At 47.7% G+C, this 15,820-nt stretch overlaps 2 protein-coding genes across 3 annotated transcripts in view; one reads left to right on the top strand and one right to left on the bottom strand.

The window, feature by feature from the left end:
- The window catches only part of KCNRG (potassium channel regulator), a 109,835-nt gene extending 95,637 nt beyond the window's left edge, over nt 1–14,198 (bottom strand). Inside the window, exon 1 of one of the 2 annotated variants that reach the window (XM_085621929.1) lies at nt 13,475–14,198. In XM_085621929.1, the coding sequence (XP_085478055.1) occupies nt 13,475–14,079 (605 nt within the window). In that variant the 5' untranslated portion in view covers nt 14,080–14,198. The remainder of the gene's footprint in view (nt 1–13,474) is intronic. The other variant, XM_085621930.1, reaches the window with a different exon arrangement.
- The window catches only part of SPRYD7 (SPRY domain containing 7), an 875,965-nt gene that overhangs the window by 193,250 nt on the left and 666,895 nt on the right, over nt 1–15,820 (top strand). The window lies entirely within an intron of this gene.

Below are 15,820 nucleotides of genomic sequence, written 5' to 3'. Positions count from 1 at the left end.
ACATTGTCTCTACATTGTCTGTGGATGTGAGTGTTGTAATGTGCTGGAGCAGCAGCTGGTGGTGTGAAAGTGTGTGTCAAGTATGAAAGGTGTGTGAATGACCTGTAAAGAGGTTGGTGCCTTGTCGTGGCTTTACAGCTCATGAGCTGTGAGTCATTGGCTCAGGTTTTTAACCTTTTAATTATTAACAGTGCATTTCCTTTTCGTGAAATCTCTTGTTAATAAAATATACATTTTGAACCTTTCACTCACCCTCGTGCCAAATCCAACCAGTATGTGTGTGCACTTGAGGAACTGGTGTATAGGCAGTCATATTTGTCTCATTTATCTTTTTGTGCTAAGGTGTATTCTGCCTCTAGGGAAAATTTAACAACTTTAGATATTTCTGTAAATTTTAAAAAAATGGGGAGTGCTGGGTGGTGTGCTTCTCATGGATCCCAACAAGGTTTCTTACTCACAATGCCATGCAAAACTCAAAATGTGACTATAGTCACGCATTTTCCTTGCATTACAGTGTCATAATATTCTGTTGTCAGAAAAATCACAATTTTCCTACCACGTAGCATTCCCCCCAGGTCTCCCGATATAAATGGTACCTCACTCGTGTGGGTGGGTCAAGTACCCGCGACAGGCAAGGGCCCAAAACCTATTGAGGCGACATCAAAATTACCTATCACGAAACAACCTAGTTTTGCAAGGGGGGGGGGGTCCACTGGCTGGCCCCGGGCTCTGCGGCCATCTCTGGAAACTACCAAACTCACACATTTCTGAAAACTAGACACCCTGGGGGTCCAATGAGGTATGGCTTGTGTGGATCCCCTAACCTTTCCCTACCCAGAATCCCCTGCAAACCTCAGATTTAGCTGAAAAAATCACTTTTTCCTTACATTTTTGCGTGGGATCACAGTGCCGGCACAAATGTCCTACCACCCAGCGTTCCCCTTGTTCTCCCGATTTAAATGATACGCAAGCATACCTCATTGGACTCCCCAGGGTGTCTAGTTTTCAGAAATGTGTGGGTTTGGTAGGTTTCCCTTGATGGTGGCGAGCCCAGGGCCAAAAAAACAGGTGCCCCCCCCCCCAAAACCAGGTAGTTTTGTTATAGGTAATTTTGAAGTCTCCACAGTACGATTTGGGCCATTTGCTGTTTCAGCTACTATGCCCACCCACTAAAGTGAGGTACCATTTTTATTTAGACCTGTGGGAACGCTGGGTGATAAGAAATTTGTAAATCCACGCAGATTCCAGAACTTTCCCACACAGAAATTTGAGAAAAAAGTGATTTTTCAGCTAGATTTGAGGTTTGCTGGGGATTCTGGGTAGGAAAATGTTGGGGGACCCACGCAAGCCATACCTCGCAGGACTCCCCCGGGTGTCTAGTTTTCAGAAATGTGTGGGTTTGGTAGGTTTCCCTAGATGGCCGCCGAGCCCGGGGCCAAAAACTCATTGACCCCCATTGCAAAACCAGGTTGTTTTGTGATAGATAATTTTGATGTCGCCTGAATAGGTTTTGGGCCCTTGCCTGTCACGGGTCCTTGACCCACCCACGCGAGGGAGGTACCATTTTTATCGGGAGACTGGGGGGAACGCTGGGGGGGAGGAAATTTGTGGATCCAAGCAGATTCCAGAACTTTCCCACACCGAAAAAAAATTCAGCTAAATTTGAGGTTGCAGGGGATTCTGGGTAGGAAAATGTTGAGGGACCCACGCAAGCCATACTTCGCTGGACTCCCCCAGGTGTCTAGTTTTCAGAAATGTTTGGGTTTGATAGGTTCCCTAGATGGCTGCCAAGCCCGGGCCTAAAACTCATGGGACCCCCCTTGCAAAACCAGGTTGTTTTGTGAAAGGTAGTTTTGATGTCGCCTCAATAGGTTTTAGGCCCTTGCCTGTCGCGGGTACTTGACCCACCCACACAAGTGAGGTACCGTTTTTCTCGTAAGACTTTGGGGAACGCGGGGAGGGTGGAATTTTGTGGATCCACGCAGATTCCAGAACTTTCCACCACAGAAATGTGAGGAAAATGTGTTTTTTTGGTCAAATGTTTAGGTTTGCAAGGAATTCTGGGTACCAGAACCTGGTGAGAGCCAGTCAAGTCACCCCATCCTGGATTACCCTGGGTGTCTAGTTTTAAAACATGTATAGGTTTGCTAGGTTTCCCTAGGTGCCAGCAGAGCTAGGGTTCCAAATCTACAGCTAGACACTTTGCAAAAAAAGGGTCAGTTTTCACTGTGAAAATGTGGTGTGTGCATGTTGCATTTTAGGCCGTTTTCTGTCGCGACCACTAGGCCTACCCACATAAGTGAGGAACCATTTTTCTCTGAAGACTTTGGGGAACGCGGGGTGGGTGGAATTTTGTGGATCCACGCAGATTCCAGAACTTTCCACCACAGAAATGTGAGGAAAATGTGTTTTTTTGGTCAAATGTTTAGGTTTGCAAGGAATTCTGGGTACCAGAACCTAGTGAGAGCCAGTCACGTCACCCCATCCTGGATTCCCCTGGGTGTCTAGTTTTCAAAAATGTTTAGGTTTGCTAGGTTTCCCTCAGTGCCGGCAGAGCTAGGGTTCAAAATCTACAACTAGGCACTTTGCAAAAAAAGGGTCAGTTTATACTGTAAAAATAAAGTGTGTCCACGTTCCGTTTTGGGCCGTTTCCTGTTGCGGGCCTTAGCCCTACCCATACAAGTGAGGTACCATTTTTTTCGGGAAACTTAGGGTAACACCGAATTGTAGAGCAACTGTTATTACCTATTGACTTTCGATGCATTTCTGCCTTCCAAATGAAAGACAGTGTGTAAAAAAGTAGTCATTTTGAAAAATGACCTATAATTTTCATGCTAGTATGGGTACTCACAATTTCGGAAATGTGCAAATATCTACTGTTTCTAAACTCTATATTTTGTTCCAATTTCAGAAATACAAAGGTGTCTTTCATACCGATTTTTCCGTGAATATATTTTCCCAAATTAATTGCTATATACCCGGTACATAATGAAAAACCATTGCAAGACGCTGCTCAGTTTATTGGCTCTGGGTTTGTTGGGTTCTTGGTGAACCTACAAGTCCTATATATCCCCACAACCAGAAAGGTCCAGCGGATGTAACGGTATATTGCTTTCAAACAGCTGTCACAAATAGAAGAAGTTACAGGTGAAAACGTTGGCACAAATGGCTGTTTTTTTCAACTAATTTTCAATTTTTCCTATATTTAACTGTTAGTTTCTATAAAGAAACCTTGAAGGATCTACACAAATGACCCCTTGCTGTATTCAGAATGTTGTCTACATTTCTAAAATGTATAGCTTTCTAGGATCCATTATTGCTTTCATACCCATTTCTACCATTTACTGGAAGAAGGTTAAAAGCACAAAAAATAGCAAAAATAGGCTAAATCCCTTTAATATTCCAAAACTGTGTAAAAAATGTTGGTTTTCTGACAAAAGTCTGTCAGTCCCTAAAAGCTGGGAAAATTGTGATTTCAGCCCCACAAACCCTTTGTTGATTACATTTGCAGGGAAAAACCAGACGCTTTCATTTGGAGCACTTTTTCCCATTTTTCCCCCATAAACACAAAATGTAGCTGTATTTTGGCTAATGTCTGGGTCCCCTCCAAGGGAAACCACACACCCTGGGTACCTTTGAATCCCCATGATGTTGGAAGAAAAGGACGCAAATTTGGCGTGGATACCTTATGTGGTCAAAAAGTTACAGGGGCCTGAGCGCGAACTACCCCAAATAGCAAAAAAAAAGGCTTAGCACATTGGGGAAAGGCCTAGCAGCGAAGGGGTTAATAGTTTACATAGTGGTGTGTAACTACCATATTACTTTTCTACCAAATTTTGTACAGCCTGTGTCAAGCTAATGGGTGTAAGTGTTTACAAAACACATTTGCTCCTAGTGCATCTTAGGTGTGTAGAGGTACTGAACACATTATAAATCTTTCTGTTGAAGAGTAACTCTGGGTGCAGGTGACAGCATGTTCCACACAAGTTTTTGGTATTGCAGAAAAAGTTTCCAACAGGGCAAAGATTCTACATACTACATTTTAAAAACACAAGGATGCGTTGTATTAACAACAATACAACAAATCTGTGTGCTTTCTCCTTCACCGGCGTACAGTTGGCTGCCATGCGCCAGCACTGGCACCCTTGCGTCTTGTTGCAAGGGTGCCTGCATTGTGGGGGATCATTGTTTTTGTGCAGGAAGGGACACCTTCCGCCACAAAAACAATCATTGATGGCTTTTTCCTTTTTTATGCAGCACGCATAGAAAGAGGTCAAAACAAGCAGAAATAAAAGTATTTCTCCTCGTTGCACCACTCCTCCGTCTCTCGTGTGGAGGCGTAGGATTCTGACTCATTCCCAGCCTTACAAAACGTAATAACTCTGGGAATGTGTCAGGTTCCATAGTTGTTGTGTGGGAACACCCACAGCAACACTCATGGAACACCCCCTTCACACAGAGTAATGCTTGAATGGGGCCCATATTTACAAGACCATGAAAAGTCCCGCAGGCACACTGCAATGCCGGTGTGTCAAAAAAAGAGATGCACCGGCCGGGCAATGGCCTTGTAAATAAGGCCCTAAGTATTGTAAGCAGCCTTGAGTTATTAGACAGAATTGTCTCAGCATGACTATTTCTACTTAAAATAGAAGAATGTGTGCGCCAGGTACGGACCTATGTGCATGTGCTTGTTTTGCTTCAGAAGGTGGGCTATCTGTAAAGTTTTCACCACAGTATGAACGTTGCAGGTAGTATGATCTTTAGAGCCTTGAGACCTAGGTTATTTTAAATGAATAGTCACTCTTTGGACAGGTTTTGCATAGACTGTACACTGTGCTTAGTAGATACTTTTTAATAACCTGTGGTGTATTTCTATGAGAGTTTCACTGTCTGCAAACAACGTGGTACAGAGTAAACTCTCCATAGAGTGTTAGTAGTACCCACTTTCTAATCATATCCACTTCATTTCTCAATGTAGCTTCAGTGACTGTCAGGTGTTTGATACCGGTAAAGAGTGTTCGTAGTAGGGCATTGGTTATGGTAAAGGGCTTGAGTATCTTGAAGAACTGTGTTTTCCCAGAAAAGATGTATACAGTTTGAACACTGTGTGGTAAATTTCAGCTTTTTTTTTAGTTCAAAATGTTAATGTTGTCGCTGCTAATTTGACCTACCTATAATGTTACTTTACCCTTTGGTTTTTTTCAGTGCATTTCAAAGGTTTAATAAATAAAAAACAACAAATCTTTTTAGCACGCCTAACCATAACTTTAACCTTTTTTTTCAGTGAATTTCTAGGTTTTTTTTAACGTTAAGTGATATTTAACTACAATACATAAACACAGCCAACCCCACACTGCGGTAAGAAGTTGGCCACATGGCCTGGTCTGCGGCCAGTTCCTGTGGCAAAACCCCCACCCACTCAAGGTAGCCAACCCTACACTACACAGCCTCTGGTCCACGTCAAGGAGTTACTTCCTTACTTGAAGAGATAGATGTGTGGGTATTTTACCATTTGAATGGTTCTGTTCAACTTGAAATCAGCACCATATAACAAGGTCGAGTTCGTCTGAAGTGCTTTACTGAACATAAAAAATCATGATGTCAGGAAAGTATTTTAGGGAAAACTGATTTGCTTAATCAAAGGAGATTAGTTCACTGAATATTGGTCAGCATTTTACTGTTGAAAGAAGACTGAAAATTAAATGAAAGATGCAAGAATTACATTTATCATGCTATGGGCTTTTACTGAAGACAAACAAACACCTGAGAGTACAATGAGCGCTACCACAATTCAAGTTTTAGCAATGTATGAATGTCAATTATATAAGAATAAATGTAGAATGCAATAAACTACAAGTGTGGTTTACTTTGAGGATGAGGCTTATCGGTAGTAACTGATTTTTTTAATAGTTTTTACTAAAAAGTGATGAACATCCAAAACGGTCTTCTTATCAATGTATTGGTAATGGAAAGTTTGAGTTGTGTCTCTGCTTACTTAGCAGGAACTGCTGAACGTTCTTATGCTCGTTTTTTAACTTGCTTTAAACATGTTTAAAATACCTTTTGTAATGCAGGGCACTTTGCTTATTAGCAAATCTGTTTGAATTTTAAGGGTTTTCAGGGAGGAGGGAGCAGGTAAAATCTTTGGGGAGTACTTGTTCGGTATTCGGACATTTTACCTCCTTTAGGACAATCAGAGACAGCATTTTGAATCAGTGCGTGCTCTAGTCCCTGGCCATATGTATTTAAAGAGCGGCACAGGCCCTGTAAAGCCTCTCTGCTCACTTAGCACAAACTGCTGATCATTCTTATGCTTGTTTTTTAATTTGTTTATATCGTGTTTAAAATACCTGTTGTAACCCTGGGCACTTTACTTATTTGCACACCTGTCTGAATTTGAAGGGCTTTCAGGGAGGAGGGAGCAGCTAAAATCTTTGGAGAGTACTTGTCCGGGATTCGGCCATTTTTCCTTCTATGGGACAATTAGCAGTGCCATTTGCTCTAGTCCCTGGCCATAAAGTATTTAAAGAGAGGCGTGGCGTGGATGCGCTACTGGTGTACCGAAGACACGCCTAAGGCAAGCCCATCTGCGCCCGTCAGCATCCCGGAAGCGGCCAGCGCCAGCCATTCTGCGAGTTTTAAAGCAGGTGGCAAGCTTAGGATCGCCTACGATAGTGCTACCTCACGTAGCTTTACCTCTGAGTCACATTGCACACCACACTCTTCATCCAATGTATTGAATACTGATTTCTGTTGTCTACATTGCCAATGGATTCCTAAAGTCTACGGTAAGAGCAATTTTACCACCCATATCCATAAAACTAGGTCAGTTGCAAGGGAGTTCTCAGTGATTCTGTTGAATGTTCGCTTTCTGCAGAAGCATGAAACGCATGTTCATGAGCGATTACATGATGAAAAAACAGATCTTCTATTTCTAACAGAAACTTGGCTTACAGACTTCTCCAACCCCACCTTAGAAACAGCCTTTCCTCTGGGATATAACATTCTCAAGAGGTTCAGCCTGAAAGGCAGAGGTAGAGCGGCGGCCATAATTTGTAAAAGCGAGCACGACTGCGTTTCTATCGCCGGGGGGGGTGGGGGACTAGATAGAGCTTAAAGTTTGGGTTTCCATTGCACACTGTCATCTCAACAGTCTGTGACAGGGGCTTTGATCTACAGACCCCCTGGCCATGCCGGCCCTTTCTTGAGATCACTAAATAATATCCTGGCACCTTGGTCCCTCAAATATACACATTTTTGTGTTAGGTGACTTTAACCTCCATACGGACAAGTCTTTGGAAGTGGAGATAGCCTCCTTTATAGACACTATGTCAGCACTCTGCATGGTCCTACAGGTGTTCAAGCCCATCCATCAGGCCGGTCATATCTTAGACCAAATTTTCTCCAACGTAAAGACTGTGTCACTCAACCCTTTACCATTAGTATAGTCAGATCATCATTTAATTAGGTTTAATTAGTCGAAACTTATTCACAATCAGCTTCTCTTCGAAGAAATTAAGATCATGGCTAGAGCCTTACAAAGAGTTCTTCCGTCAGACCTTAGCCACGTCTTGGAAACAGATCCCCCTTCTCAGTCTGGGGTTCCTGAAGTAGACGCCACGCGTATGGATTGGATTCTTAGAAGCATAAATGACCTAGCTCCACTCTCTGCGCTACGATCCCTCAGAACTAAACAGTTGGCCCTTGGTTTATTGAGAATCTAAGGACATGTAAAAAACATTGTAAACGCCTGGAAAGGAAAAGGCAGAAAAACTACAATCTAGAAGACAAATGCACCTAAAGGGCAGCACTAAAAGACTATTACTATAAGGTCAATCTAGAGGAAAAATCTTTGTTTGAAAAGAAATTTGACAAAATCAGACAAAAAATCTAAAGACATTTTCAAAATTGTTAAAATGTTTCTGAACTCAGATGCAGTTACTAGATGCCAACAACCTGACGCCGATGGGTTGACCAGCTGGCTGTGTACTTTCATGATAAAATAACCACTTTTCAAGCTAGCCTGTTGAGTGTGTCTCAAGCGGACTGTGCTAGTGAGGTGCCCCACTCCAGCATGTCTTTCTCCGAGGAGCCTATCTTCCTCAATTTTCCTCCTATTTCTATAAACAAATCTTTATTGGCCATCACATGTTTGAAGGCTGGGTCCCCATCTGATCCCTGTCTGCCCAGGCTACTTGTCAAAGTGGCCCAGGCTAGTAACCCTATTGTAAACAAAGTCTTGAATGCATCTCTGGCTTCCAGAAAGGTGCCTTCCAAATGGAAACATGCCAAAATTCAGCTGCTACTCAAAAATCCGCCGGCTGACCCTTAGGTCCATGCCAACTACAGGCTGATCTCTCTTCTTCCGGCTTTCTTAAAAGTATTAGAAAAACATGCTAATTCTCTCATTTCAGGTTTGCCTTGAAAGTAACAATCTTCTACATCCAAGTCAATCGGGTTTTAAAGTCAGCTGCAGTACTGAAATCAATCAATCAATCAATCAATCATGGCATTTGTAAAGTGCACTACATACCCGCGAGGGTCTCAAGGCGCTAGGGAGGGGAAGGGGGAAGCTGCTACTGTTCGAAGAGCCAGGTCTTGAGAAGTCTTCTGAAAGTCAGAGGGTCTTCGGTCTGCCGCAGGCGGATGGGGAGGGTGTTCCATGTCTTGGCGGCGAGGTGGGAGAATGATCTTCCGCCGGCGGTCACTCTTCGGCTGCGGGGGACGGTGGCGAGGGCGGGGTCTGCGGAGCAGAGCTAGCGGGTGGGGGTGTAGAGGCTGAGGCGGCTGTTGAGGTACGTTGGTCCGGTGTTGTGGAGTGCCTTGTGTGCATGGGTGAGGAGTTTGAAGGTTATCCTCTTGTTGACAGGGAGCCAGTGTAGGTCTCTCAGGTGGGGTGTGATGTGGCTGCGGCGAGGGATGTCGAGGATCAGGCGTGCGGAGGCATTCTGGATGCGTTAAAGCCATTTCAGGAGTTTGGCCAGGGCTCCTGCATAGAGTGAGTTTCCGTAGTCCAGTCTACTGCTGACGAGGGCCTGGGTGACCGTCATTCTTGTTTTGGTGGAGAGCCACTTGAAGATCCTGCGTAGCATGCGGAGGGTGTTGAAGCAGGAGGAGGAGACGGCGTTGACCTGCTTCGTCATGGAGAGGGTAGAGTCGAGGATGACCCCCAGGTTGCGTGCGTGGTCGGTGGGTGTTGGGGGTGTTCCTGGAGCAGTCGGCAACCAGGAGTCGGCCCAGGCCGAGGGGGTGGATCCGAGGATGAGGACCTCCGTCTTGTCCGAGTTTAGCTTCAGTCGGCTGTTCCTCATCCAGTCGGCGACGGCCTTCATTCCTTCGTGAAGGTTGGTTTTGGCGGTGTGGGGGTCCTTGGTGAGGGAGAGGATCAGCTGGGTGTCGTCGGCGTAGGAGATGATGTTGAGGTCGTGCCGTCGTGCGATGTGGGCGAGTGGTGCCATGTAGACGTTGAACAACGTTGGGCTGAGGGATGAACCTTGGGGTACGCCGCAGATGATCTCGGTGGCTTCGGAGTGGAAAGGGGGGAGGCGGACGCTCTGTGTTCTGCCGGAGAGGAAGGAGGAGGTCCAGTCCAGGGCTTTCTCTTGGATTACAGCGTAGTAGAGGCGTGTTCGTAGTGTGCAGTGGCAGACCGTGTCGAAAGGCGGCTGACAGGTCCAGGAGGATGAGGGCCGCGGTTTCTCCGCTGTCTAGCAGGGAGCTGATATCATCGGTGGCAGCGATGAGGGCAGTTTCGGTGCTGTGGTTGCTGCGGAACCCAGACTGGGACGGGTCCAGGATGCTGTTCTCCTCGAGGAAGCTGGTCAGTTGTTTGTTGACGGCTTTTTCGATGCTCTTCGCCGGGAACGGGAGCAGGGAGATGGGTCGGAAGTTCTTGAGGTCCTTGGGGTCTGCCTTGGGTTTCTTGAGTAAGGCGTTGATCTCTGCGTGCTTCCAGCTCTCCGGGAAGGTCGCTGTCTCGAAGGAGATGTTGATGTTTTTCCGGAGATGGGGTGCGATGGTGCTGCTGGCTTTGTTGAAGATGTGGAGTGGGCAGGGGTCTTCCGGGGATCCGGAGTGGACGGTGTTCATGATCTTGATGTTGTCGTCGTCGTTGATGTTGGTCCAGGAGATCAGGCGGTTGGTGCGGGTGGTGGTCATGGGAGCGGGGGTCTCAGTGGTTGCCGGGGTGGTGACGGTGTTGAAGCTGTCATGGATGTCTGCGATCTTGCGATGGAAGAAGGTGACCAGCGAGTCGCACAGGTCTTGTGAGGGTGGGATGTTGTTAGTGTTGGAGCTGGGGTTGTAGAGTTCCTTCACACTGTTGAAGAGTTCTTTAATGTTGTGTACGTTGTTGTCTAGGCGGTCTTTGAAGGCGGTCCTTTTGGCGGATCTGATGAGGTGGTGGTGTCTGCGGGTGGCGTTCTTGTGGGCGGTGTAGCTTTCCGGTGTTCGTTCACGGATCCAGGTTTTTTCAAGTTTTCGGCAGGTTCGCTTGGAGGCCTGGAGGTCTTCAGTGAACCAGCTGGCTTTCTTGCAAGTGTGGGTGTTGGAGGGCTTCTTGAAGGGGGCGAGGGTGTTGGCGCAATCGTTGATCCACTGTTTGAGGTTGCGAGCAGAGGTGTCTGGTCGGTCGGATCTGTGGGTGGAATTGGGGTTATCCCTGAACTTTTGGTTTTCAGGAAGAGGCTAAAAACCTGACTTTTCCAGCAAGTGGAGTAAACGTTAACTCCTTTAGGCTGTAGGTGACCTTTCTCTTTAGCTCTGGGATACTCATTGGAGTATGCGTGTGCTCTACAAATGCCTTTTTATTCAATCAATCAATCAATCAATCATCGGCATTTATAAAGCGCACTACTCACCCGGAGGGTCTCAAGGCGCTAGGGGGGGGGGGGGGGGGGGGGGGGTCCGCTACTGCTCGAACAACCAGGTCTTGAGCTTCTTCCTGAAGGAGAGGTGGTCTTGGGTCAGGCGTAGTTCGGTGGGGAGGGCGTTCCAAGTCTTGGCGGCCAGGTGGGAGAAGGATCTACCTCCTGTTGTCGCTCTGTGGATGCGGGGGACGGCTGCGAGGGCGAGACTGGTCGAGCGGAGGTGGCGTTTGGGAGCGTAGAAGTTGAGGCGGCTGTTGAGGTAGGTCGGGCCTTGGTTGTGTAGGGCTTTGTGTGCGTGGGTGAGGAGCCGGAAGGTGATTCTTTTGTTGATCGGGAGCCAGTGCAGGTCTCTCAGGTGTCTGGAGATGTGAGTTCGTCTGGGGACGTCGAGGATGAGTCTCGCCGAGGCGTTCTGGATCCGCTGGAGTCTCTTCTGGAGCTTGGCGGTGGTACCGGCGTAGAGGGCGTTGCCGTGGTCCAGTCGACTGGTGACGAGGGCCTGGGTGACTGTTTTCCTGGTCTCGGTGGGGATCCACCGGAAGATCTTACGTAGCATGCGCAGGATGTTGAAACAGGACGAGGAGACGGCGTTGACTTGTCTGGTCATGGAGAGGGAGGAGTCCAGGATGAAGCCCAGGTTGCGTGCGTGGTCTGTCGGTTTGGGTGCGTTGCCCAGGGCGGGGGGCCACCAGGAGTCGTCCCAGGCGGAGGGTGAGGAGCCCAGGATGAGGACTTCCGTCTTGTCTGTGTTCAGTTTCAGGCGGCTGGTCGTCATCCACTCGGCCACGTTTTTCATCCCTTCGTGTAGGTTGGCTCTGGCGGTGGCGGGGTCGTTGGTCAGGGAGAGGATCAGCTGGGTGTCATCGGCGTAGGAGATGATGTTCAGGTTGTGTTGGCGTGCGATGGCCGCAAGGGGGCTCATGTAGACATTGAAGAGGGTGGGGCTGAGCGAGGAGCCCTGAGGGACGCCGCAGGAGACTTCCGTGGCTTCTGATCTGAACGGGGGCAGGCGGACTCTCTGTGTCCTTCCGGTGAGGAAGGAGATGATCCATTCCAGTGCCTTCTCCTTGATCCCGACGTTGCTGAGGCGCTGCACTAGGGTGCGGTGGCAGACAGTGTCGAATGCCGCGGAGAGGTCCAGGAGGATGAGGGCCGCTGTTTCTCCGTTGTCCAGCAGGGTTCGGATGTCGTCTGTGGCAGCGATGAGGGCGGTCTCGGTGCTGTGGTTGGCCCGGAAGCCTGACTGGGAAGGGTCGAGGGAACCAGTCGTCTCGAGGAAGGCTGCCAGTTGCTTGTTGATGGTCTTCTCGATGACTTTGGCTGGAAACGGGAGAAGCGAGATGGGGCGGTAGTTCTTGAGTTCGGTGGGGTCCGCCGTTGGTTTCTTTAGTAGAGCGCTGAGTTCGGCGTGCTTCCAGCTCTCAGGGAAGGTGGCGGTGTTGAGGGAGGTGTTGATGATGTCCCGCAGGTGGGGTGCGATGACAGCGTCGGCCTTGTTGAAGATGTGGTGAGGGCAGGGGTCGGTTGGGGAACCGGAGTGGATGGAGTTCATCGTGCTGATGGTGTCTTCGAGGTTGATCGGTGTCCAGGCGTTGAGGGTGGTGGTGGGGGGCGTTGGTTTGGTCGTGGGGAGCGTTGGTTGTGTTCTGAAGCTGTTGTGTATGTCAGCGATCTTGTTGTGGAAGTAGGAGGCGAGGGAGTTGCAGAGGTCTTGCGATGGGGTGATGTCGTTGGTTCCGGCGTTAGGGTTGGAGAGCTCTCTGACGATGTTGAAGAGTTCCTTGCTGTTGTGTGCGTTGTTGTCCAACCGGTCCTTGAATGCTGTTTTCTTGGTGGCGTGGATCAGTTGATGGTGCCTTCGGGTGGCGAGCTTGAGGGTAGTCATGTTGTCCGGCGTTGGGTCTCTTCTCCATGCTTTCTCGAGGGCTCAGCAGTTCTTCTTGGAATCACTCAGTTGTATAAGCATTAACAGATTCCTTAGTACAATGCATGTCTAGTAATGTACTTACTTCTGTGATTATTGTCCTAAAGACAGTGAAAAGAAGAACATAAATATAGAGCCCTCCTTAGATAAACCTCAATCAAAGTCGATTTTCAGTTACTGCCCGATTTGATAACTATCTGGCCCCACTCCAATGCCCTTGTAAAGCCCTACAGTAAAAAGACAGCTGTTCAAATCAACACAGTACGGGAAAACTATACACTTCTATTGTAGCAGAAGTAGTTTCACGGGGGAGACAGATAAAGCTATTTTTCCATCAAAGATCGGTGGTCTCACGGCCCCTATCGTGCCTGTTGGCATGTGTGCTTCATCCATCTATTACACGTTAACCGCACCTCGGTGGTCATCATGCCTGACATGTAAACTCTTCCCACAAATCTATGAATTTTAATATCATCTTGCACCCGAGACTAATGGTGTGGTGTTCTGAAAAATCAAAAAGCATATGTTAAAAAGAGCCGATTCAAAACACAGATTATATAATAAATATAAAAATAAAACAGGTAGCCTAGGTTTTGTACTTGTCACCATATGCATTTTAATCGCTCTTTGTTCAGTTTCAGCAGTACAGAGAGGGAATATACCTTACCGCACTTGGCCCTACCTTGCCCCAAACTGATCCCCGGGTGATGAAAAGTCGGTGCCGCACTGGAAGATCAAGTCGTGGTGTGAGGGCCTCTGCAGTGGCATGGGCACCAATGGTCGCTGGGGGGCGCCCCAAGTCACTCCTCCGGCCAGTGGGGGCTGCTCTGAAACATAAAGGGAGACTCGGGCTGCCAACGCCTCTACAGTGCCACCGTTAGAGCAGAAAATTCGAAAGAAGCCGCGACCTTCCTGTAGCACGAAGCGGAGCTCCAGCAGCTCTGGCCTCGGGCGCAGCGCGCCCTCTGGCGCCAGCAGCTCGGACAGCGCGGGAAGCCCGTAGAAGTCGGCCTCCCTCCTCAGCCGCTCGTAGTCTCGAAAGTCGGCGGGGAGGCAGAGCTGGCTGCCAGCGCGCAAGTAGTCCAGCACCAGGGCGAAGAGCGCTCCGTCGCGGTCCACGAAGAACTGGCCGCTGCCCAGCGGCCTCAGGTCGCTGTCGGCTGCGCCATCCAGCATGCGCGCCAAGCGGGAGTCCGGGACCCGGCGCAGAGTGGAGGGCAGGGTGCTGAAGCGCTGGCCGCCCACGTTCAGGGTGACGGGCTGCTCCGACCCGCCGCTGTTGGTCATCGTACTGCTGGCCACCGTCACCACTCTGGGCGCGTAGGAGCGACGCCACAGCAAATGCCAAGCCCTTCCAGGCAACGGCCAAAGGCAAATACAACACGAGCTGTTTATAAGCAGCCACGCTGTTGCTTGGGAACTTTTCAACTCTTCATTGAACTGCCAGAAGAGATTCCTGATTGACCGGTTTGGAAGTTACATTAATAATGTAATTTCCTTATGTTGTTCCCAAAAAACGGTACACTAAAAATGTAAACTTTTTTTACATGGTATATAAGCAGAGACGTTTTAAGACATGGGCAAATGTAGTGTATGCCTTTAAGCTTTGTTGTTTTCCCTTAACCTTGTATATGTAGAGCGTGGCGTAGAATGTCTGTGTGGGTTCTGGACAGTTTCCAATCCAGAACGTCAGATACTGGCTGATGTCCTGGAGAGGAAACTGTCTAGCCTGGCGCTCGCCTGTTCTTTTAATTAATAAACGTAACTTGAATATTGATACTGCTCCATACTTCATTTCAATTGGCGACGACGAGGGATTGAACAATGAAGACTTCAACACCTTAACTAGGGATTCTAGTTAACTACGAGGTGAATTTCCGTCGAGGGACAGATCGTGAAATTGGATGTTTTTTTTTTTCCTCCCTTCTTCTATCACCGCTTTCTCCAACTCGCTGCGATCCAACGCGTGAGCGGAGCCAAAACATTCAAGTAAGCAAGCTACTTACTTTTGGGGAAAGTGGTTGAGGGGCCATCGTGCGCATTTTTCGACTGCTGCCAGCATTCGATTTCAGCGCGCACCGCCATCGTTGAATAGTGCGAGCTGGGCATGCGCGAGGGACGATAGAGCGACCTCGGCGAAAGCAGCGGTGCGAGCTGGGCATGCGTGAGGAACGATAAAGAGCTAGCGCGCAGAGATACACAGTGCGACCTCGGCAAAAAAGCAGCGGCCATCTTGGGGACAGCTGTGTGTGAAGTGGACAAAGTGAAGGAAGTCTTCCACAACGTGGAACCTTATGATATAAAAAAAAAAAAAAACATAAGGACTACAAGCACAAGTTATAAAAATTATATTGGGGGCAGTAAACAACATAAACAAGGACAAAATATAGAGGATGGGAAGAAACAATGTACATAATAAGAAGAACAGGTGAGAGAGTCGGGGGAATCAGTTTCTCCTAAAAAAAAAAATAATACAAAGAGTCTTTAAATTCAAACATTGGTATTGGAGACTAAAGGAGTCATTCTATACATGTTGAAGGAAGCTGATTTTGAAGTATATTAATATACTGCACATGGATCAAGGAGACCAAGCGTCCCAAACAGAAATACACGTTATGGCTCAACAAAATTTCTCCATAAGCTCCCCACATGCATTTTGGGTAAGTGGAGCACAACCCATTATTAAATGGATGGAATGGAAAGAGTACTTTGTGAATTATATTGAGGCCATTGATGAGGAGGGTAAGATGAAACCAGAACAAAAGAAAAGACTACTACTTCACTCATTGGGTCCTGTGGGTTTAAAGACATACATGCGAATGCAGAAAACCGCAAATAGTGAAGGGAACGTGTTTGCAGCAGCGCTTAACGACCTGGATAGGTATTTCGCTCCTAAGGTGTGCATCGGTGTAGTAAGGCATAGATTTTTCCAAAGGAAACAGAACAAAGAGGAACCTGTGGATGAATGGTTAGATGACCTAAAGAGATTGGCGATAGATTGCAAATTTGACAACTTGCACGACGACCT

Source organism: Triturus cristatus, chromosome 8, assembly GCF_964204655.1.
Source record: "Triturus cristatus chromosome 8, aTriCri1.1, whole genome shotgun sequence".
In the NCBI taxonomy this organism is placed as follows: Eukaryota; Metazoa; Chordata; class Amphibia; order Caudata; family Salamandridae; genus Triturus; species Triturus cristatus.
This window is presented reverse-complemented; position numbering and strand designations above follow the sequence as displayed.